General features: G+C 39.9%; 2 protein-coding genes across 2 annotated transcripts; one reads left to right on the top strand and one right to left on the bottom strand.

The window, feature by feature from the left end:
* The first annotated feature begins 1,086 nt into the window (after positions 1 to 1,086).
* On the top strand, positions 1,087 to 6,990 carry oprd1b (opioid receptor, delta 1b). Its single transcript, XM_061050877.1, has 3 exons — positions 1,087 to 1,341; positions 2,777 to 3,132; positions 4,233 to 6,990. The coding sequence occupies exons 1-3, from the start codon at positions 1,091 to 1,093 to the stop codon at positions 4,757 to 4,759; spliced, it is 1,134 nt and encodes a 377-aa protein (XP_060906860.1). The 5' UTR covers positions 1,087 to 1,090; the 3' UTR covers positions 4,760 to 6,990.
* An 8,337-nt stretch (positions 6,991 to 15,327) lies between these two features.
* rcc1 (regulator of chromosome condensation 1) lies at positions 15,328 to 23,476 on the bottom strand. Its single transcript, XM_061050876.1, has 10 exons — positions 23,352 to 23,476; positions 22,465 to 22,562; positions 21,905 to 22,092; positions 21,608 to 21,787; positions 18,188 to 18,284; positions 17,962 to 18,084; positions 17,705 to 17,845; positions 17,415 to 17,534; positions 16,433 to 16,585; positions 15,328 to 16,213 (listed from the first exon to the last, which is right to left on the bottom strand). Exons 2-10 carry the CDS (start codon positions 22,541 to 22,543, stop codon positions 16,038 to 16,040), a joined length of 1,257 nt encoding a protein of 418 aa, XP_060906859.1. The 5' UTR covers positions 22,544 to 22,562; positions 23,352 to 23,476; the 3' UTR covers positions 15,328 to 16,037.
* Positions 23,477 to 23,854: the final 378 nt, after the last annotated feature.

Genomic DNA, 23,854 nt, shown 5'->3' with positions numbered 1-23,854 from the left:
AAGCCTACTTGGCATAAAAATACAAACGTCTTTGCAAAGAAGGATTCATGAGACGTAGTGAAAACTTTAGAGGTTTATGGCATAAGATAAGAAAAATACATGCTTTAATTAATGTAATACCCATAAAAGATTCATACAAACAAAAACATGTTAACAATGGAAACCTGCAGAAACCAGAAAAGAGCCGAGAAAAACAACGCCTATGTTGTTTTAACCGACTAAATATGTGCAGTATTGACTAAATATTGACCCACAGATGAATGCACCTGCATGTTTGTGTGCCTGCTTCATTGTTTGCTTACACACGTTAGTCATATACCATCACAATGCTCAGGCTGCCAATATAAAGGGTTAACCTGACAACTGTAGGAATAGCTTCAGACTCCACGCTGTTGCTGTAGGCTATCAAACCGGTCTTTATCATTTAACCAGCCTTTTTTTCTGCCTAGTGACTGTTTTCTCCTGTGGTTTAGTTGGGTAATTTCATGGAGGTGGCTGCCTGCTGAGAAGAGTCAGTCCTCTAATGGAGCTACCACAGGCGAGGGGAGAATGAGTAGGCTACCTGAGGGGTGAAGGCAGGCAGCAATAAGAGGAATGGTTCAATACAGACCTGTCTAATTGAGCTGTGGAGCTAATGAGAGATGCTCAGATTGAGTTTGACTGGCATTGTGTGATGAGGTGCTGGGTGGCAGCTGGAACAAGTGGCTAATTGGGCCAATAAAGGAGACAACAAACAAACAAATGAAGATTTAAAAAAAAAAAAGAAGTGATGAAGGATTTTCATATGCTAGAGCTATTAAAATCCCTTTGACAAATGGCTTTCCTTTAGGCAGTGTAAGAATTGGGTAGGAAAACTGTTTGTGCTCCAGTGCGCTTTGCCAAGGGGGGCGCACGCAGAGAGAGAGAGAGAGAGAGAGAGAGAGAGAGAGAGAGAGAGAGAGAGAGAGAGAGAGAGAGAGAGAGAGAAAACCCTCCTCTGGGCACCTCTTCACTAATTTGCAGTCCTGTTTTCGTGCGCTCTTGTGCACCTGCTTTGGAAACATTGGACTTGTACACACGCTTCAGTATCACCTGCACTCTCCTCTCTGACATGGAGTTCTCCACTCTCTCTTCTGAAATTGTTGGCGATTTTTCCGAGCGCTACTCGGTGACTGTTAGTCCCTCCAATGCCACTTTCTCCGAGGATCTGCTGCGTGTGCCTTCAAACAGCAGCAAACCCGACAGGGCTTCAGGCAGGGACACAACAAGTCTCATCATCGTCGTTTGTATCACGGCTCTCTACTCTCTCATCTGTGTGGTGGGGCTGCTGGGAAACGTGCTGGTGATGTACGGGGTGGTGAGGTAAGAACAACTCATCAACAATCTATAAACTATACAGTTCATGAATAAATACACGTGTTCTAAGAAAAGGGAGTATGTTCATGACTAAGTTCATATAAAACACTTCTATTGGCTTCTTAAAGGTAACACACGAGACCCATTGGCAAGTTATTCATATATGTTTCAGGGAAATTATCATTTTTTTGTTAAAGTACCAAAACAAATGTCCTCATGGGAATGTTTGATACTCTATAAGCATTAATGTGTAATTTTTATAATAGATTTTTTTTTATTATAGATTTTTATAATTAGACTTTTTAAAGACTAGAATATTTCCAAGATATATAACAAATGCTAAATTATTTCATTTATGATGGTCCTTCCCTCAAATTCTAGTCAGAGAGCTCCTCTCAAACACCCACGCACCCACCCACCCACCCACACTATACACACACACACACACCTTCTACATCAAGGAGGGGATGGAGGGAGGGTGGTGTGATCTACAGTACAGCGCAGCCCTGAAATTACTTCATTGCAGCAATTATTCCTGTCAGGGCTGATGTTGTCAACTCAGAGGATTCATTTGCATGTGGGGACATAAGTGACACGCTGAACTCCTCATCTGCAATCACTTTGGAACTGTGTTTCAGTAATTCCTGAATTTGGAGGCTTCATGTCATGTTGATTTGTTGTTCAACTAATGCAGACAAAATGACAGAGGAGTGAGGTCATGTGCGAGCTGCTTCTCAAATTCCCGCTGATAATGTGTGCTAAGATGAAATATTAGTTACTTTGGTTCGTCAGCTTGAGAATAATAATACAATTGATCAAATTGAAATTAAAAGACATTTAGCTTACCCTCTCTCTGGCAATGCAATTATAAAGCTAGATCAGAAGATGGTGTGTAATGTAATACATCTCTTTACATCCCTTCGTCTTTTCTTCATCCCTTTAGAGCCCGATACTCCAATTTAATTAAATGTGACCAACTACTGTGACGTTTTGGACACACAATGGAATCCATCTTGAGATAGACAACTGTTCAGCTGGCATTCAGACAGAAACTACTCTGTGAATGTGAAAAGAGGGAGGACTTTTGGAGGATTTTTCAGGAACTCGTTACATAGAAGTGCAGTTTAATGGAGGCTTACAGTCGCTTTGGGCATAGGCTCTTATGCAGTGAGTGAAGTGCCCTCAAAACATTATGCATCTAAAAAGCTCTTTCTTTGGTTCAATATTGTCAAGGGGGAAGAGCAGACCATTGGTTTAGGAGAGCAAATGGATTTGATCGAATAATAAATATGTTTTGAACCTTGAAATGTTTCAATGGAAATCATGAGTCAGCCACTGGCGGCGTCTACTTCGAGACACAGATGTAGGTGGAGCTTTAAAGATGTTCAAACTATGAGCAGTTCTCTTTAACTATGAGTCATTTAAAATGGCTTTTCTTTAGGTACACCAAGATGAAGACTGCCACCAACATTTACATCTTCAACCTGGCCCTCGCAGACGCCCTTGCCACCAGCACCCTGCCCTTCCAGAGCGCCAAGTACCTGATGAGCACATGGCCGTTTGGGGAGCCGTTGTGTAAAGTGGTCATCGCCATTGACTACTACAACATGTTCACCAGCATCTTCACGCTCACCATGATGAGCGTAGACCGCTACATCGCTGTTTGTCATCCTGTGAGAGCGCTAGACTTCCGCACGCCTGCCAAAGCCAAGCTAATCAACGTCTGCATCTGGATCGTCTCCTCTGCTGTTGGAGTCCCTGTGACGATCATGGCTGTAACTAAGGTGACAGATAAAGGTGGGGGACTTTAATTCTTGAGGAAAACTGCTGTCAATTAACCGTATTCACACATATAAGGCCACAGTGAAGTGTGAAAATCATATGGTCCGAGAACAGCTAACAATAGCTTTCAGCCACTTACTAGATCATACAGTATAGCTATTAATAGGAAGTGAAAGCTTGTATAATGTTTTACACCTTAAAGGAATAGCTTTAATTCCTAGCACAATGTAACATTAGCTTTTACAAATAACTAGTTAATGTATGTACTTTTTGGCTAATGATAGCTAACGTAATGTTATCTAGCAAGTACTAGAAAACTAGAAATAGTTGTTTTCTACAGCAGTGGTTACCAATCTTTTTTCCTTGGAGCCCACCCTACTTGCATCCAATAAAAGCTGAGCCCCTACAGGACCCACACACAAAAGATGATGGTGAGACATTGCTGTCAAAACTACTATTTTAATTGTTTTCATTTATAAAATCTAAATGGAATATGCCTCACAAACGTGTTCTTACTAAAATGTCCCTGTATAAATATATATACAAATATATATTTAGTATATATATATATAAATATATATTTATATATATATAAATATATATTTAGTCATGGTTTTTCATGAGTAATATGTGCAATTCTAAATTTGATAACCCCAGAACAGACAAAGCCTATAAACCCCCACCTAGAAATATTTGGCACCCCTGGAACCCAAGTTGGGAACCAATGGTCTTAAGGTAGCTAGTGGGTAATCAAATCTGTTGTTTTGAACATGGCCAAATGTCCCTCTGAATTTTCATCGTCAGTTGTCTATTCAGTTGCTAATTTATTGAGCAGTGTTAAAATAAAAAAGGTTGTATCTTATACCCTAGCTGAAATACAGCAGTACAACACTGGAAATAACTGGAGGGTTATCACCCTGAGAATGTTTTCAGAGGAAAAGTCAACTGCGTGAATATACAGATTTCTTGTTAATGTGTAAAAGCTTTAGCGTAAGCTTGTTGAATTAAGGGAGTAATCACCCTGTATAAGAGAAAACATTTGAGCTGGGTTTTTAACTTAAATTAGCCTCACTACATGGCCATCTAATAAACCTCTAATTATTTCAACTCCACAGGCAACACAGCCTGCATACTCACATTCCCCACACCGGAGCGGTACTGGGATACAGTGATGAAAATCTGCGTCTTCATCATTGCCTTTGTGGTTCCCGTCCTTGTCATCACCATCTGCTATGGTTTGATGATCCTCAGGCTGAAGAGCGTTCGTCTTCTCTCTGGCTCCAAAGAAAAAGACCGAAACCTACGACGGATCACCCGTATGGTCCTTGTTGTTGTGGCTGCCTTCATCATCTGTTGGACTCCAATCCACATCTTCATTATTGTCAAAACCATGGTGGATATCAACAAAAACCTCCTGGTGGTGGCCAGCTGGCATCTGTGCATCGCACTGGGCTACATAAACAGCAGTTTGAACCCGGTGCTGTATGCCTTCCTGGATGAGAACTTCAAGAGGTGCTTCAGGGATTTCTGCCTCCCCTATCGCTCCCGCCTGGAGCAGAACAGCTTCTCCAGGGCGCGAAACAGCACTCGGGAGCCTGTGTCTGTTTGTGCTCCTGCACCCACAGAGAGACCGCCGGCCTGACTAGGCATGGGTCAGTTGGGGGGCAGGACAGTTCAGGATGACCTCCAGACTGAGGTTACACAGTTCTCCACCACAGGAGTCTGAGTCTACGGATAGAGAAGTTTGATCTCCTGCTTATTGTTAATGATCGATTGTGTTTTTGGTTTCCTGTGATGAAACTCCTTCTGTGTATCTCTTTTAAGGGATTGTCTTACAGGAGGACCACAGACATGCCTGTGTGCGCCAGTGCATATAAATGTACAGGGAGTGTGTGCAAAGCTTGTGCATAAATCAACTACAGTATGAAGAAACATGTTCAGTGCAGTCAGAAAATATTGAGGCAATGAATTGTTTTCAGCAACGGGGCTTTTAATGGGGATTATCATATTAACCACCTGCCATTTGATTGGATACCATACAAAACAATATGATAGGATAGGATATGATGAAGTACAATACAACACACAAGACATAATATGATATTGTGCAATACAATACAATACAACAACATGGATGCAATGTGGTAAAATCCAGTAAGATACTGCACTGTACTATACAGCATTAACAAACAATATAATATGATTTAAAAAGTTTGACTTAATGTCCCCATGGGAAAATGTGTCTCGGACTTGAATGCTTCACATTTAGCTGTCACTTACCAATCTGCTCTACCTTGAAAGCTACATGAGAGAAAAAATGCAGAGCCCTAAAGATGAATGTATTTCTATATTTTTCCTGTTTAAAGCCCCATCCTTCCCAAAATGGGTTTGTGAGCAGAGAAGCAGCCATTGTTTCACTAAAAATGTGTTTCTAAAAACTCTGTCTGTTCGCTGGAGGAGAACAGACAATTACTGCAAAAAAAATTACAATCTTATTTTCTTCATGATTCAATCAAACATTCAGTATACACAAATTGGACAAAGGTTCTAGTCATAAAAAAGTAAACAGCAGTTATGGCTGTGGCTTTCAATTCCCTTCAATAAAGTGCAGTATTGCTGTTACACCACAGCCCTTCCAGAAGGGTTAAACTAATCTAAGCCTCAGTGTTGTATTTGAGAGGCAATCGAGGACTTTTTGTACAAATTAAAATGAGCAGGACAGTGTTCCTTAAATAAAAACACAGGACTACTGATAGAAAGTGTTTGATTGGCCCAATCAGTAGCCTGACGTCAATCCAACAGATGATCTTCTTCAAATGATGAAAACTCCTCCTGATAACCTCCTTCAGGCTGAACATTAATGAATGTCTTTCAAAAGATTCCACATTGGTGATTGTATTGTATTGAATTGTCAATCACCAGGAGAGTAATGAGAATCCAATCAGGCCTGTTTAAGACTCGCACTCGCTGTAATATATCAATTTAATGATGTTTCTATCTAGCTTGTTCTTGAATTGAAAAGAGGTTGCTTAATTTCAGATGAAAAAATAACAGACACATCAATTTTAAAATTCTGAGAAATTCCATAGGACAACAGTTACATGTTGCAGTGACTCTTTTGTCCTCTTTGGTCCATCTGATACCTCATAAATGCGAACCATGAAAATAAAACCAGCCTCCATGAGTGAGCAGAGATGACTGGTGCTAACGGCGCTTTATCACCGCGAGCGACAGTGCTCAGCTGACTCCTTGATATAACTCTTCTAGCTGTTTTGGTTGCATTTTTCAAAATCTGAAAACCGTGAACTGGAAAGCTGAAGGTGAAAGTTGCTCTACTTTAACTCACAGATGTTTGACCTCAAACTGGTATGGAGGCAGCACTGAGCATTAACAAGCGACAATACGTACACAGCTAAACATATTACAGCTAATGTACAAATCTCCAGGTATGATTGGTTGACTTTTTCAGGGGACATACGTCCATGTGAAGACATTTTTTTTCCCTAATTTTGAGGGAAAATTCAAGTGATGCCTCTTTTGTTTGTATTTTGGTTTAAAGCAGCATCAATATATCTAGTGTAGATAATTTTGATGTTTAACAACAAGTTATAATGTGATTTATTTGTGCTACTGTTACATTAATATTCACTTGTAACCAAATTAGTAATAGTTATGTTACATAATATGTACTTACACTAAGTTCAATGTAAGTGAAGTTTTATATATCTTAAACTATATATATAAATGTTGTTCCTGTTTCATTTATTATTTATCATTTTTTAAATGATTTGTGCAGTGTTGTAGACATGGCCTTCAGCTGTACCGTAATGCCTTATTCAGCATTGTGTTTCCCATAAAGTAATCTGTTTTGTAGCAAAAATGTGCTCAATCTTTATGTGTTATCAGATTTTTAGCAAATACAGTATATGAATAACTTATGGCTGCTTTTGTCAAACTTTAATACAACTGTCAAATAGAAATCAAAAGTGGAATCTTTCAAGTGATTTTTATTTGAAATATTGTGAATTTACATTTGTATTTAAATATTTAGTTTCTCACTGTTGGTGGTACAGATTTTGAACATATTTATTCCTGATGCAGTGAGGCTTAACCTTAGTCAGAATTGAAATCTGAAGGGAGCAGTCAATAACAGATACTTGCTGAGGGATCTGGGAAAAAAATACAAAACACTATATGAAATAAGTCGGGGATAATATTGGGGTTTTCAGATACAAGTTAGCCAAGAGAATGAGCGCCCCTGTAGACCGGTAGACATCACTCCTCTGTAGCGAGAATACAAATGGCAGACCTGCGCAAAAGTTTTGTTCTAGGCTGGTGGTGGAGTCCATGGCTGGAGATATCAGGAGCAGGGAGGGGATTTTTTTTAACTAGAATCCCACTTGTGACATCACAAGGAGAGCAAATTTGAAACGGAGCTTTTTTCTCTATGTAGTAAGACTTTTACGGACCACAAAAGGTCTGGATGGATTTATTTCACATTTTGTGGGTCAGTAGACACTCAGGTTACCCAAATGTTCAAAAACACAGTAAAAGTGGATTTTTTACAATATGTCCCCTTTAATAGAGGAATCACAATCGAATTGTGAATGTCTTTGAAAATATTTTCTGTTGATTTCAGATGGTACTCCTGAATGAGTGATCAAGTAAAAAGAATTTCAATAGGCTATCTATCTTAATGGTTATGAAGAAAACGTGTTTATGATGGTTTCCTGGCAACATGAAGCTCTGGTGCAAGGCTGAATAAATTATATCAGGATTTGGGAGTTGTTTTTTGTCTCTGCACACAATTAGCAGACAATAAAAATCAATAAAGCAGCCCTACTCTTCAACTAAGGGACTTAAACCCAAACCATAAATTGACACAAACAAATCGACCAATTCCTCAGATTTTAATCAGCTTTGAGAATAAACAACTGTATGTATCATTTTAGCATAATGCAGATTCTGATTGAATAGGGTTGTCGTTAACTGCACGGGTCCCACTGCAGTGCAAATAGTCATGTTGTGTATTAGAAACATAATCACTGATGAAGGTAAATGAGATGTGCTGATGATTCTGAGGGAGACGTGTCTGCCGTGACAATTTTTGGTTATTCTTTGCTTCAAGGTCCTTTCAGTTATGTGTTATTTTATTTGATATTGTGGACACATTAAATGGCTGAACTCATTCTCTGCTCAGAGCCTGCAGATGTTTCGGAGAACACAAACAGGGATGAGAAGAAATCAGTAGCCCTCTTTCACACTCATGCCGATGTGACTCAAATCATTTAAACAAGAGATTGTTCTCTGAAGCTCCTACACAACACATCTTAAAGTGACAGACCAGACAGGCGGATCTTAGGGGGTCTTCTCTGTTCTCCAGAGCTGAGCTTATAGCACCAAAGTCTTATGAAATATACATGGCACGGCCTATATGTTCAGTGTGTAAAAGACAAAAAAAAGTGAAAAAGCAACAAAATGAATTATTTAGTCAAAGACCATGAGCCTGATCCTAGCTTGACTAATCTGCATGTACCCCTTTAAAAAACCAAAGGGCTTTATTCAATACTGTAGAGCAATCTGTTCTAAAGAAGTACTGTCATGTCTGACAACCGAGTGTATCTGTGATCTCTGCCCCTCTTATTTTAAAATCTATATCTGTAGCTTGAATGTTCGTGCAAAAAGGCATTTCTTTGTAATCGTGTCTCTATCAAACTCCTACAGCTACACACAGAGATTCTCTGGAGAAACTTAAGATAAGATAATTAAACTCTTTCATCTTCTGGACATAACTTACGGTTCTTCAGGCACTCAAACAAGTTCGCAGATGGAAACGAGAACAGAGAGAATCAGTGGGGAAACCGAGTGTTCTCAGTATAGCATCTAAAGCTCAGAGCTTCAGTTTTGAAGCATTTTCTTCCCCTGTTTGGTCTTGACGACTCTTCTTGTGTGGAGTTAGATCAGTCTCAATATTCACAAATGCACACAGAAGGATTCACAAATGTATTTCAATGCACACACAAATATATTTAATTCTATATAAGTGTAAAACAAATCCACAAATAAAAAAATAAGATTCACAAATGTATTTCTGATTCACACAGAAATATTTATAGTTTTGTATATATGTAATAGAAATGCACAAATATATAAACTGTTCAGTCTGCATTTACAAACTGTTTGTCATTTGTGAACCTCACTGCATGCATTTTTTTCAGCAGGGAAATGTCTGTAGCCAATCAGATGTCTCCTTCCTATTCAGCCAATCACAGTAGCGTAGATTCAAGGGTATGATTTAATGTGATCACTTTAGCGTTGCTTCTGCGCAGACAGCGATTAGCCTAGCTATCAGACAATCTGATTAAGTCATCTTTAATCTGACCAGCACAAATAGTCTCTGTGATTGTCGTACTATATATGGAAAGTCTGTGAATCCTTCTGTGTACATTTGTGAATATTAAGACAGATCTAACTCCATATGTTTGTGACTTTTTTATGTTAACTTGTGTGTGAGGGAGACTTAGTGAAGACATCCTACTCCTAATATGAAAAAGGATTGAAAAACACTTTTGGCTTGCTCGGCGACTTGTATAATAGTTGACTCGAGCGCCATTATGATATTGTAGCCTTGAAAACCTTTCAGTGACACAGACTTTCAGGCGTCTCCACAGTACACACCTACATGCTGCATGTGAGGCTTTTCACGCAGCACAGCATCCTCACTGCAGTGCACAATCTGTCAGAGCTGACTCACAACCATACCATTCAAAACTAAAGAAGATAGATAGATAGATATACATTACTGATCCCACAAGGGGGATAATGCTTTTAATAATGCTTTTTTTAAACACACATAGGCTGAAATATCCACCTGCACAAACAGGATCCTATAGACATTGACTAATGGAGAGATGTCAGAGTGAGGGGGCTGCCCATAGCGAGCGCTCCTGAGTTGGTGGGGGTGGGCTTCATTGAGTTAATCAAGGGCAACTTGGCAGTGCTCAGGAAGTAATTTGGCACTTTTGGTCTACCAGACCAATTTTCAGCTTTAGTCCGAAACGGGACTTGAACCAGTGACTCTCCCATTCCCAGCCCAATTCCTTACAGACTGAGCTACTGACGCCCAAGGGAGAAAAACACACACAAAAAAAAATGTAGTTATAAAAATGATGATTAAGAGGTTTTGGTGATGGATTTGTTTATGTATTTTTCTACCGCTTTTTGCAGTAACACAGACTATCAGACATTCCTGGCTGCCTGAGGTGTTTTCAAAATGCCTGAAGTTCAAAAATCTCTCAAGCTGTTTACTAAATATTCTATAGGCGGCACAATCTCGTTTCACTCCCTGCTGAAGAGCACAGGCAGGGATTCAAACTGGGTGCCATCTGTCAGCTGAGTCATATGGGACTGGAGGAAAATGGCTGTAGCGGTGAAGTGTGGCTGAAACTTTCCATTTAACTTCATTGAATTCACTTAATTCATTACTGTGAGGAGATTTCATGAGCTGCTGTTCTAACTCCCTCTGATGTTTCACCTTTAATCTGAATGTTGCAGAGGGGTTATGGGGTGACAAAGTGATCCCCTCTGTACCATCTTCAGAGGTAGTAACAGAGACGTTATCAGAGATCGAATCAGCGGTGCCAGCGTGGGAGCGCAGCGCTGTGTTTGTGCATGTTTGTCTGTGTGTGTGTATGTGGAGCTCCTGCTGTGCCGTGCTTCCTCAACACTGAAACCCAAATATGAATTCACAGACTGAGACAAGAATTTTATGCCATCACTGAATCAATATGAATGTATAAAGACGTAACGATGGCTGAGTTTAGTTTTGCAGAAACACATTCAGAAAAGTGACGGAAGTCTCTTATCACTCAATGGTTGCTTAAACAGAATTACTGAAAGCTGGCATCGGTTCACATATCAAGAGACACATATCTCGTTAATCAGGCGATGATAGATGACGGTCACCGATGGGCTCTGTGATTTGTCGGTCACATAAGAGGCATCAATAGTGATTTCAGTCTGTTACCAGACCAGCTAAAACCTCCTAACAGGAGCTTTAAAATACTTTTAAATGCTTTGGTTTGTTCCTGTTATTTTGTACTTAGTTATGCTGACTTGTAAAAAAGAGCGATCTCTATTCTTCAAGTAAAGGAATCACCCATACCCTCGGCCAAATTCAAAAATTACAATCCTCCTAAGCCATTTTCTGAACCCTGCTTCTCCACTAGGAATTTGCGGGCAGTCCCTAAAAGTTGAAGACATTGTAAGTAAAACACACATTATAAATGTGACACACAAAAAAACAAAAAACAGAATAGTTAAAACTTCATGGTCCCTCATTAATGCAGGTCAATGTCTCTTGTCATTTGGTCTAGAAAACAAAGTTGGAAACATTAATCACATCAACAGATCGGCCCCTCTTTTGAGCCCATGCACAGCTGTTGGTCCTCCACTGAGGGGCTCCTGGGGGGCCCTCAACCCTCTGGACATAGAGTCAAGTCTATCAAGGCAATCTGCAGTAATTACAAGATGATCCACCGGTGATGGAGTACCAGCAGCTTAACAGTGAGAGAGGTTCTCATTATATAAAAATACCCCATTTGATTTCCCATGCACACGCTCACAGAGATGCATGTTTTTCGGTGTAAACCGTTTTCCTATCACAGCCGAAACAACATCTGCCATGGCAACAGTTGCATTGTTAGATCTGTCCAGACTCTAACTCACATGTATGGCAATAGAACATGCATTATCTTCTCTTCTAAAGCCTGGCTCACACTGTGCGAATTTTCCCCGATTGTATAAAAGTCGGGGTGGCATGTCAGCTCACACTGTACGAACTGAATCGTTTACGACGCCCAGCCAGACCTTGCGATTTATGTGCTCACACTGTACGACCCGATTGTAGGGCACGGCCGGAGAGCTCACACTGTACGAGTGAATGACAATTGTTACTAAAGTTTCATTTGAAAACTCCAACGGACGGCGGTTGGTGAAAGAGAAGGAAGTGGAAGTTGTTGTAGGATAGATGAAAGTAGATACAATAGTAGATATATGGATACAAGTTTCAGAAAAGTGCTGCACTGATGATCTGTACATGGGCGGTTCTAGGCAGGGGCCAACAGGGGCCAGTGCCCCTGTAACACTGACTGAGCTTGGTCCCCCCTGTGGCCCCCCCTCCAAAAGGAAGAGCCCCCCCTCATAACACAAACACAGTATTTGACTCAACAACTGGACTCACAGTCTAGTATTAAAGACTGTTACTGACACACATCATAAAATCGTAAATCATGGTATTTAATGATGTGTTCTATTATTTGGCATCATTTCTTTTTTTAAAGCGATCATCTTTGTCTATTTTTCACCTGGGTTTAATGTTTCCCTCTGACAAAACAACTGGCCCCAGTTTGGCCCCCTCAGTAAAAGTGGTCTAGAACCACCACTGGATCTGTACCTTAAACTGACTGCCATGACTACAGTCCTCTCTTGTATCTTGTGATTATATTGTAGTCACACACAACTTCTGCCGGACCCTTTTCATGACGTAATCGTCAAGATTTTTAAATTCTAAATATCAAACATGTTTCCCCGATCTTAACGTCCCCGGCGATCGGGGTGAGTGTGAGCCAGGCTTTAGCCTTCATGTAGCTTATATTCACTTGTAGTTTCAGCTTTTACAAACACTGGATGATGTCAACAAAGTGTCGTACAATCTGACTTCAAAGGGCAGCAAAAAAAGAAAATGCAAGTGAATGGAAGTTGTTATTAAACTTGTGTGAGGCTACATTTACGTAGTCCATCTTTTTCTTCCTGCATTTAAACTAACCATACAAACACGTTTTCAGAGATCTTTTATTGATAATGTGCAAATTGTCAATGTGAGAGAGAAAAAAAAACAGATTATAAATCAAATCAAGAGGACAACAGCTTCCTGCTGCTCGACATTCAACAGGTTCCAGGCTGATGGACCACTTGATGAAATCAACCCTGAGCACAGAGACTCTGCAGCATTCAAGTCATCAAAAACTTTGGGTTTCTTGATTAAGATGTACTTGAGGAAAAGCACTCAATACAATCGGATAAAAAAGAAGTTAATTTAGCAAGCAGCGGGGTTACTCTGGGTCTGCCACTTCCCAATCAAGGCAGAAATAAATGATGTAAAATTAAATCCATTGTGAGGTTTTTATTTTCATATCATGATACGGCTGTTCTTGGATTCATCGTGCTGCGTATGTGGAGCCTGTTTCAGATGTGCAGTTTAAAGCACACACACAGGGATTACAGTATAAAAGCTGAACGTACAGCTGTGATCGACTTTTCTCCCTTTGTTATTACAGTGAATGTGTGTGCAGGTGTCCGAGGCGGCTCGATCTCCTGTGATTAGTTTAATGAGAGGAAGATTAGAGGCCAGCTGCGTTATGGAAAATCCAGTTACACTTTCTAAAAGTGAAAGGCATTAATCACAGGATGTCATTGCTGAATCTCTGCATGGATGTTTCTGTTTGTGCAGGAGAAGTAGGGCTAGGTTTCTGAGCACAAGTAGACTTTAAATACCTCTGCATGTAAAAAGCTGAAAACAGGTGTCAATGATGGATGCTTTTAAAGGCTTTTTTTTTGTTTTTACCTTGCAGCTAAAAGCAGACCCATGTTCCTGTTAGAGACTCCTCAGAGAACTAAAATTGTTTGATGTTACAGATCAGAGATGTAACAGTCACATTTGAATATTGAAAAAGTTCAATGTAGTTAAGAGGTTTTGTAATGTCGATCAAAAACTAGGAAATAAGTTTAGAATTCAAGCACAATGGTGGGTGATGAAACAAAAGAGAGTGCATCTCTGAAGGCCATTTAATCAGCATTGTAATTTTACAACATATGTTGCTCTGTGCTCATCGCTGAACTTCAGCAGCATACCAGGAGGGAAAATGTTTTGTCTGAAAATATCAGCGTGTTGACCCGTCACAGAAAACGTTTTAAATTGCAGCCACAAAACGGTGTGAAATGTCAAATGGACTCTTTGATCGAGCAGCTGCCAAAGCACTTTTTTTTTTCCAAGCAGAAAATTCTTCTAGAAAAAGCCCCAAAGTGCAGCAGTGTAGTGAGTTTGTGTCAGACTAAAAATACCAGCTATTCATTAACCTTTAATTTCTGTAAATACAAAGAATCATGTAAGCTCTTTTATTTTTACTTAAACAAACGAGGAGGAAGAGAAGTATTGTACTGGTTGTTAACAGTTGTCAGTTTGCTTTAAATACTCAACAGTCATTTCTAAAAAGCAGGAAATCTTTAAGAACCTCGTCACAGGACAAACAGTCCAAAAATAAACAAGGGATGAGATTCACTCTCACCGATTAACCACTTGTGAAGGATACTTCAAAGCTTTTTGCCAGAGGTTTTTTTCCACTTAATCATAGGTTTTCTTTTCTGGTCAGATGAAAGCAAGATGAGACGGGCAAGGACCCTAATGCATTTCAGCCCAGATAAAACACAAAAGCTTGTTTCTTTGATGTATGTACTTGTAGCATGATTTGCATTCTTAAGGGTTTCTGATTTACATTCATGACTCTGCGTGTATGGAATGTGTTGTCTGCATGCATATTAGACTGAAGCAGCTAAGGTGCAAGTGCTGTAAGGCTCCAAATTCAAGAAAATAAACTTTATTTACAGTAAATAAAGTTGGAGAACATCAAATGGTATCTGCAGAGTTGTTATTACTCACTGCTATTACTGCGTTAACTTAGTTTTATAGAGAGCACGCTGGATTCTGGGAATTAAACAGAAACAATGCTTTGTTGATTATTCCTACCCTGCATCGATTGCAGATACTGGAACAAGAGAAGTACAGGACCAGGCACAATTAGGTGATTGATAAACAAGCCTCACAGCGAGGAGGTTCCTGGTTTGAATCCCAGTGCGAGTGTGGAGTTTGCATGTTCTCCCTGTGCATGCATAGGTTCCCTCCGGGTACTCCAGCGCCCTCCCACAGTCCAAAGACATGCACGTTAGGTCTTTGGTGACTCTAAATTGACCGCAGGTGTGAATGTGAGAGTCGCTGGTTGTCTGTCTCTATATGTCAGCCGTGATTGACTGGCAAATAGTCTGGGGTGAACCCCGCCTCTCGCAGCTGGGATCGGCTCCAGCACCCCCCCCCCCCCGAACAGTAAAAAAAAGTAGTAAAAGACAATGGATGGATAGTTCAAACTAAAAAATGGGCAGTTTTAATAAACCTTTAATATCATAAGACAAGATACAGAATCAGAATTGTTGCAATAGAAATTTGAAATGAAATTGAATAAGAAAAGGCTTTAAAAAAACTACACCGTTATCTTTATTTTCAGACAGGCAAAGGAACAAAATGCAGGATTCAGTTTGACTTGTTACTGAATACACTGTTACAGAAACACGTCTTTGTGTGCCCTCGGTGAAATGAGCAGTAGCCTCACACGTCAAATTCATTGAATAGAAATATCCTGTCTGAACCAGGGTTAATGGAAGTGCTGCTTTAAAGAGATGAAAGGAAAAAAAACTTTAAAAGAGACGTTTGTTCAGAGAAGTCATTAAAAGGCTTGCACTTTTTTCCTTTTCTCACATGCAAACTACCGCATTCACCAACATCATATGTTTTCTCTAACAGTCACACTCATGACTTTTGATGAAAAAAAAAAATGAACAAAGGGAACACTAAACACTAGATTAAAAAAATACTCTTGTTTTTTCATGATCTAACAAACATCCATGAACCTTTTCCCACACCAGGAAGAAAAGAGTTATTTTAAAGGACCTGAACCTCTCACCTGACGCTCTCACACTCCCCCTGCTCAGACAGCCACAAAGACATTTAGCCCCTCCCCAGGTTAAGGTCCCATGAAAAAGGCCACCTTGAAACAGATCTATAGATCCACCAACACTCTGCTGGAGGAACATCAGCTCTCCTGCTTGTCTTTGACCAAAAGGGCTGTGTGCTGCCCCCCACTGGAGACCATCAGTACTGCACGGTTCTCAAGCTGCTTGCCTGTCATCTTCACAGGGCTCCATTCGTCGTCCTCCTCTCCGGTGCCGAGCTGCATGTTGGTGCCCATGCCCCAGGCGTACACAGACCCTGGAGAAGCACACCCAACAGGAGGAAGAGTCAGCATCTTTTGCTCCCTCTCGGCTTATTGCAAACATTCAACCAATGAAGCTGACACAAAATCTAAGCGTCATATCATACAGAAATGTCTCATTTTGTCATCATGGAATGACAAATGGTTGCAGTTGACTCTCTTATCAGTAAGCAATACGACACTCTTATGAAGCTGCGTTTTTCTTTGTTTCTCACCTTCTCTGGTGACAGCGTAGCTCACCGATGCCCCACATGACACGCCACAGGCCGGCTCAATGCCCATGACAGGCGAAGGCTCAGTCGCCTCTCCAGCCTCTGGGCCCAGACCCAGACGACCATACTCCGCTCTGCCCAGGCTGTAAACCTTTCCTGAAGAAGTACAGAAAAAGGAAAAATTTCAAAGTTCTTTACTTAACAGTTTCATATGAAACAATCTGGGTCCTTAATAATATATATTAAATATTCCAACTCATTATCTAAGTATGGATTTCTCAGAGGTGTTTCGTAAATTCATTATACTATATATTTTTTATTTAGTTTTGAAATTTTTTTTTTTTGCATGTCTGCTGTTTCCTTCTCGTGTTATTTTAATCAGGGATTGGTTAAAAAAAGACATGTCAAACACTGTCAAAAGCTCTTAACAGAGATTTCACAACAACACTTAAAGCAACGCAATTATTCCACCTACACACTACTGAGGAACATAAACAGCTTAATACTGGTGTCCCAGTTTGTGATATAACACAGGCGCAATGTGTAAACAAACAGGTTGAGCTTTACATAAATAAATGCAGGCCCGGTTGTTCACACACATACAGCCATGTGCAATAAATTGTAGACATTTTTGTGTCTGTTACTAACGCTACTATTGGCTAATTGAACGCGATTGAAAACTCTCCCCAATTCATTGTGTATTGCAAGCAGTGCTGGGATACAAGTGCAGAACAGGCTGGCAGAGCCACTTTTTAACATCTTTAGGTCATAATAATTCATATAAAGAAAACAGGGACAGAACGACTTTGCCATACTATTAAGCCTCCCTGCATTCATCACTGCAAACGAGGCTTAACAGGTGCGTAAACATCACTCTGTGAACTGGAAATATATAAGCAGCTAAAGTCTGATTAGCATACACAGAATGTTTTAAAAGCCCCAATGTGGATCTGGTTCAGACCTGACTTGGATAGTTGGAGCTTACCTTCAGAATCAAGGCAGATGGAGTGATGCAGCCCTCCATAGAAGCCCACCCAGAAGGTGGTGGAGTTTCTGAAGCACGTCAGTTTGACAGGGAAAAAACACGGCTTGGTGCTTTTATTGCCTGAATAGGAGAATTCAAAGTGAGGACACAAACAATCATGTTATGATTTCTGATGCCATTACCTTAGAACTGACTGAAAGTATATAAGCGATGCCAGATATGACCATAGTTACAATTCTGAGAAATAGTATTAATGTACATTATGACTATCAGTGTTGTGCCATACTGACCCAGCTGATGGTAGTTGGAGAGTCCAAATCCATAAACATGGCCTTCACTTGACACAACAAAAGTGTGGTATGACCCGCAGAAGGCATCAACGAAGCAAACTTTCTTTTTGAAGTAAACGATCCGTGGCTGAAGCAACTGGCCTGAAAAAAGATGCAGGATATACTTCACACACAGAAGACAAACTAAATATGATCTGGTGTAATTTTAATCCAACAAGAGTTGATCATCAGGGCTTTGACAGCATTGTGTAACTTACTGAGGCCTCTTCTGCCTCCTCTGTCTGACAAACACCAAGGCACTCTTCCCAGCTGCCCCTGCTCTGCATTGCCCAATGAGTAAAGATTTCCATCCCGTGTAACCATTATTAGGTGGTCGCTACCTGTTAAAGCATTCAACAGTTAAAATCCAGAAAGTCAAACCGTGGATAAGTTAACATGCTATGCCACTACAAAAACATGACACCAAGGAGGAATGTTTCTCACCTGATGCAATTTTCAAGACAGTCTCCGTCATGGGGACTTTGACTGGAACGGTAGATGTTTTCATGGGCTCCAGAAGGCCAATAACACCGTTGCTATCCTGAGGGAAAATCAGGTCCAGCCTTTTAATGGTTTAACTCACTCCTCACAAAGTAAATGCTAAGGAAAAGCGCCCAGTAAGGACCCCTCCCCCCCATCACATTCATGAAAAGAGAACAGGACAAAACAGTGAGTACAGTCTGCAGAGAGATGTTAGATAGAGAACAGGGAAGGCAGCCATAATGTCACCAGCCTTATTTATGTTTTCTAATGATACCACATTATTTAACATAGAAATATCCTTTGTCAACAAGTGGAGAGGTTTTTCCTGGTAAACATTTTCTCTTTGAATATGTCATAATGCTTCCATATTTTAACTTGCATACAGAAACCCTGGAAGAGTAGAAGAAGACGTCAAAGTGACTTAGAAAGACGACTGCATTAGAATATAGTGAAGAGAAATAGAGCAAGACAAAAAATGGCTGCAATAAACAGGCAGGATACAACACAGACACAAGACGACAGAGTGCCTCCGTTTTGAGAAAGGACCTGAGGCAGACAGGATGGAAACAGAGATATTACAGAGTTCTGTAACACAGGCAACGCAACTGAAGACATCCAATCTTTTTTCTAATTCCCTCCGAAGAAGAATAAGTTTATGTATAGAACAGAATTCTTATTGTAAGTTATATATTAGACAACACCACAACACATTGTTGATGGAGACAACACTGAGGGACCTTCTGAGCATGATTTGAACAAACACAAGTGGGAATGCAGAAGATAGGCAGTGGTGATAGACGGGTAATTGCTGGGTGCCATTGAGTATTAATATTGAAAACCAAGGAGTAATCTAGCAGGAGTGATAAGTACCAAGAAGGCAAAACAATTAAGAACGTTATTACAAAGGATCCTTAATGTATGTTTGCCCTCATAAACCAAAATAGGAAGAAAAAAAAGGCTGATACTTAAACTTTCAAATATTTGATCATGTAGCCACAGGTCAAAGAGAAAACAGAGAAGAGCAAGAGAAAAGAGTCAAAGCTCAGACAATGGAACGATCATCTCTCCTGCAGAGGTAATCAGGGAGCTCCGAGAGGAGAGTCACCTTTCATACAGGATCAAGAAAAGAAACTGCTGAGAAGATGTGCAGCAGGCAAGAGTAACCTAGCTGCTTTGTATGGTGTTCTTTAGAGCACAGCAGGGGGTCTTAACCGGGCAAAATTCATTTGTTAGCGTCATTTTAGTTTAACTGGACTGACATTATAAGAGGTAGTCAACCTAAAGGCTTAGTCGTGAAGAAAACAAGCATCTGATGTTTTTAAAATGTTTCTGAAATCGAACGTACTCAGATTTGATTTGTAAGCAAAAAAACAATCAAACTAGATTTTTTTTTTTACGTGTATGACGTGTTGTCCCAGAATGAGATGGAGAGACAGTTTAAGGAAACGCCCCTCACTTACACTACATAGCATGCAATTTATGATCAAACACCTGGATTGAGTACTGTATACAAGCATGTGAGTAAGACAACAGAGGATTGGGCAATAGATTGTATTTCTATTGTGGTATCAGTATTTGTAATGAATAAGACATTGAATGCAACAGTAAGAAAAAACAATTCAGGCACATCCACCATATATTCACTCTTAGCATGTGGACATCTGACTGATCAGTTTAAAACATCAGGATGAGGCTAATCTTAAACTTAGCAAAATGGCTGAAGAAGAAGAGTGAAAAAAATGTGGTTGATAAAAGACTTAAGTCAAGATGATTAAATAAGAGGACTGTGGCTGTGACTCAAGGTCAAAGGAGAGGCTGTAAATACTGTAACTTTTGACAGTGTTAATTGAAAATAACCGCTAAGTGTAGCTCTACTAAAGCTGCGTTCACTCAATGTGAAAACACATCGTATCCCGACAGGATCTTCAAAATAAAAGTTCCCGTCCTTGTAGTGCTTTTAATGTGAAACATTCATACCAGGTTCCAGAATGTTTTCAGCTGTAGCAACTCAACACAGCTGATACATCTGAAACACAAACTGCAGGAGAGGAACTAAACTTGAATCCTCACAGATTCAGTTAGAAGCTACAACCTTCTGAGAAGTGAACACAGTGAATTAAAATATATTTCTCTGGTCTTATAAACCAGTGACTTAAAAACTATTGCAAAAACATTATCTGTATAATTGATTTATTTTGGTTTAAAATGTAAAAGACATTTATGTTGAAGTACTTTCTAAATAATAAGAAAGGAATTCATATTTATCTGACTTCTTGTCTTCATTTAAGAAAAAGTAGTCATGTGCAGTAAGAATGATGCATTGTGATATCAAAATGGAAAGTTGACAGGATAATTGTAATCAAATCATGAGTGAAAGATGAATGGATTTGATGGTTGACATTTTAAAGGGAGCCTAAAAGCTTGATCATTGAGGATGGATAAAGAATACCTTGTGTGCTTGAATGTTACAACCTGATAAGCGTAAATGAGCCTCTTTTTGATATAAATAACTACAAAATTAGGACCTGAGCTGAGAATCAGAAGATACAGATGTGAAGAATGAATTTAAATATCTTAACATTTTTTATTCTGTTGCTATTGTTCTGAGCAGGAATGGACTAACCCTGAGAAGACTCATGACTTGTACAAATGAGCTTCACAGAGTCATCAGAGTTCAGGTATCAGTGAGGATATCAATGTCTGTTTCCTGTGGCATTAACTGGCTTGTTGTTTGATTATTTGATTTAATGTGCAGACACCCAGGAAAAAAAAGAGTTAACACAGTAATATATACGTTGGATTAGTAGAAAACTATAGACAATTGTAAATTGTCTGTCGGGACATGGCTTGGGAATTGGAGGGTCACCGGTTCAAGTCCTGGTTTGAATCAAAGTATAAACGTTGATAATGTTGCTTGAGAGGTGCCAGGCCCCTTCCCAGGTTCTGTAGAGGTGCCCTTGAGCAAGTCAGGTAATCCCCATCGGCTCAGTAGCGCTCCCTGTTGGTAGACCCCTGACTCTGACATGTCTCCATTAATGCATGTCCTGTTTGTGCATGCATGTATTTCTGACTTATGTGTTTGAGTAGCATGACTCTGAAAGTATATCAAATTTAATTAAAAAAATAAAATGCTCAAGTGAATCATATGATTGACTCTTCGCAATCCTGAAATCAAATATCTTTGCAATGGACTCACCAAAAAGTGCAAACACTGGGCTCCTGATGGTCAAGTGTAAATGCAAAGTGAATATGGGTACATGATACTTTTACTGATGAGTCAAACTTAGTAATTTAATGATGTTAAGTAAATAAAAAGCTGAATATAATGCTTGGAAAAGCGCTCACATGCACAACAGTCCTGAAAAGCTGAAGGTCACCTACCCTGAAGGATCCCCAGATGTACACAGTTCCATCTTCTGTGAGTGCAGCTGTGTGGCTGTCTCCCGCAGACACCTGGACCACCTTCTCCTGCAGTGCCACTTTTTCTGGAACCATCTCAGACCCCTCCTCAGATGTGTCCCTTCCCAGAGCCCCCTCATCATTACAGCCAAAAGTGTAAACCTACAAAAGAAAGAAAATAGACATGAGTGTATTTGTAAAATACCACACCCTTACTTATAATTTGAGCAAAGGCTATTATGTGTGCACGTTTAACTATAAAAGAAGATTTTAGCTTACGTTGCCTGTGTCACTGACACACACAGTGTGCATGCCTCCAGCAAACACTTGTACAACTGTCTCTGGTAGAGGCACAAGGGCTGGCTTCTTCCTCTCGATGATGTCCTGGCCTAGACCCAACTGTCCAACGTCCCCCTGGCCCAGGACAAGAACCTGACCAGCCTCCTTACCATGACTCTTGTGGGAAACTATAGCACACAAACACACAAATAATGATATAAGCGATTGTTTAGTTTGATCTATGCTGCTGTTATTCTAACAAGGTCAAACTTGACTGTGGTATGAAAAAAACAACGACATCAGGCAACTTGTTGAAAACGTGCAGCATGCTTAGCCACATTCTTTCCAGCCATAGACTTGGATTAGATTAGATTGTTTTTTTTTTGGAGGGGTTGGGTTTTGCAAATGTAGTCTTATTTATTTTTTATAACCAAGGCTAGAAAGCTTAAAACAATTAATTAAAATATCTCACAAATAACTGATAAAACTGCATTAACTGACCAGAAACATGACATTAGGTGAGTATTATCGAGTCTCTTTTAAAAGAGAAAGTGACTTACCTTTCACTTTTTTGGGTCCTTTATCATCCTCCACTATAGTGGCAGACTTCCTCTTGGTGGTGGTCTTTTTACCAGGCATGTCAGCAACACTCGAAAATCTGGTTAAAAATAAATAAAAAACACAAGAGGAGACTAATTGAATGACTCAAATCATTGGTGGGAAAAAAAACTTCATGGAAAGGACAGGAGTTAAACAACTTAGGGGTCAAATATCCACATGACTGATTGAGCCACTTACCAAGCAAGACATTTCTGTACTTACAGACAGACACTTTTAGGACCTCGCATGAAGCAGGAGGTGTTGAACAGCTGTCTGTCATATGAATAGCTTCTTTCACTGTACAGACAGCTGTGCTTCATCTGCTCTCACAAGATTAATGTCCGCAACAAGAGTTACCCCCACGTCAGCCATTACCTTAAACTCCATGACAGACGGTAACCTTTGGAAAGTAGTTGTCTGGAGAGGGCTGTCACTTCTTTATGACTTAACATGGACGAGATACATAGCAGGGTTTAAAATAGGCAGCGTGATCTAACAGTACCCATGTGTCGTAGCTACCGACGACCGGACGAACTACACATGACTGGACTTATTCAAACATTAAAAGTGGCTTTCATCTCAATAAGAATATACCCAACAAAATCAACGTTTTAAACCTCTGTAATAGTTATTTGGCTATAGTTAGTATCTAAGCAATAGCTAGCGCCAAGAGGTGTTCGCTAGCAGGGGCTAAGGTTGACTAGCTAACGATGTTAGCATGCAATGCGCTGTTGAATGAATCTCAACTTTATGTGTCCAATCAAGAGTGCACACAGGAGGACATTCATGTTGTTTTCATTGCCTGTCTCGTCCATTCGGTATTTCAAGAGGCCCATAGTGTACGAACCTGTAATAATGAAGACGGTTCTGTTTGCCTTGAGGTGGACGTGCACTGCCCGTTCCCGGTCTTGCTTGAGAAACTGAACTCACGCATGCACGACGTCACTTTGTGCGAAACGTCTGCGTCCTTAAAGAGACAGTAACACGACTGTCTGCAGTGATGGAGACCTACAGACTACACGGATGATTTATCTAATTTATAACAATCAATTTAAAATTCTTGGACTTCCTCAAAGATTTGCATTCAGAAATTTTAGCCAGAAAGTAAAGTTGATTAGGAAAATATTAACAACAAAAAATTCACACAAGTACAAACATGTCTCGTGTAAAATGTATAAACCATAGGATATATTTTGGCCTTTTGTTTATTGTTTTGGTCTATTAGCATGTGGGCATATTTCAAATACTACCTTTTTGTTTCTTTATCTCAATTTCCCTATCATTACATATGACTTTAATCTTCAACAATGGCTCATATGTGTAATATTGCAATTTTAACCAACAAAGTGA

Source organism: Labrus mixtus, chromosome 11, assembly GCF_963584025.1.
Source record: "Labrus mixtus chromosome 11, fLabMix1.1, whole genome shotgun sequence".
Lineage (NCBI taxonomy): Eukaryota > Metazoa > Chordata > Actinopteri > Labriformes > Labridae > Labrus > Labrus mixtus.
Note: the sequence above shows the minus strand (reverse complement) of the source record. Positions and strands in the feature narration are given on the sequence as shown.

Bases quoted from the DNA above. Each gene is read 5' to 3' on its own strand.
- oprd1b (XM_061050877.1), top strand. From the start codon at position 1,091: ATGGAGTTCTCCACTCTCTCTTCTGAAATTGTTGGCGATTTTTCCGAG. The intron at 1,342-2,776 runs GTAAGAACAACT...GCTTTTCTTTAG, and splicing joins GTGATGTACGGGGTGGTGAG to GTACACCAAGATGAAGACTG. The intron at 3,133-4,232 runs GTGGGGGACTTT...TCAACTCCACAG, and splicing joins AACTAAGGTGACAGATAAAG to GCAACACAGCCTGCATACTC.
- rcc1 (XM_061050876.1), bottom strand. From the start codon at position 22,543: ATGCCTGGTAAAAAGACCACCACCAAGAGGAAGTCTGCCACTATAGTG. The intron at 21,788-21,904 runs GTAAGCTAAAAT...TTTCTTTTGTAG, and splicing joins GTGTCAGTGACACAGGCAAC to GTTTACACTTTTGGCTGTAA. The intron at 16,214-16,432 runs GTGAGAAACAAA...GTGCTTCTCCAG, and splicing joins CTACGCTGTCACCAGAGAAG to GGTCTGTGTACGCCTGGGGC.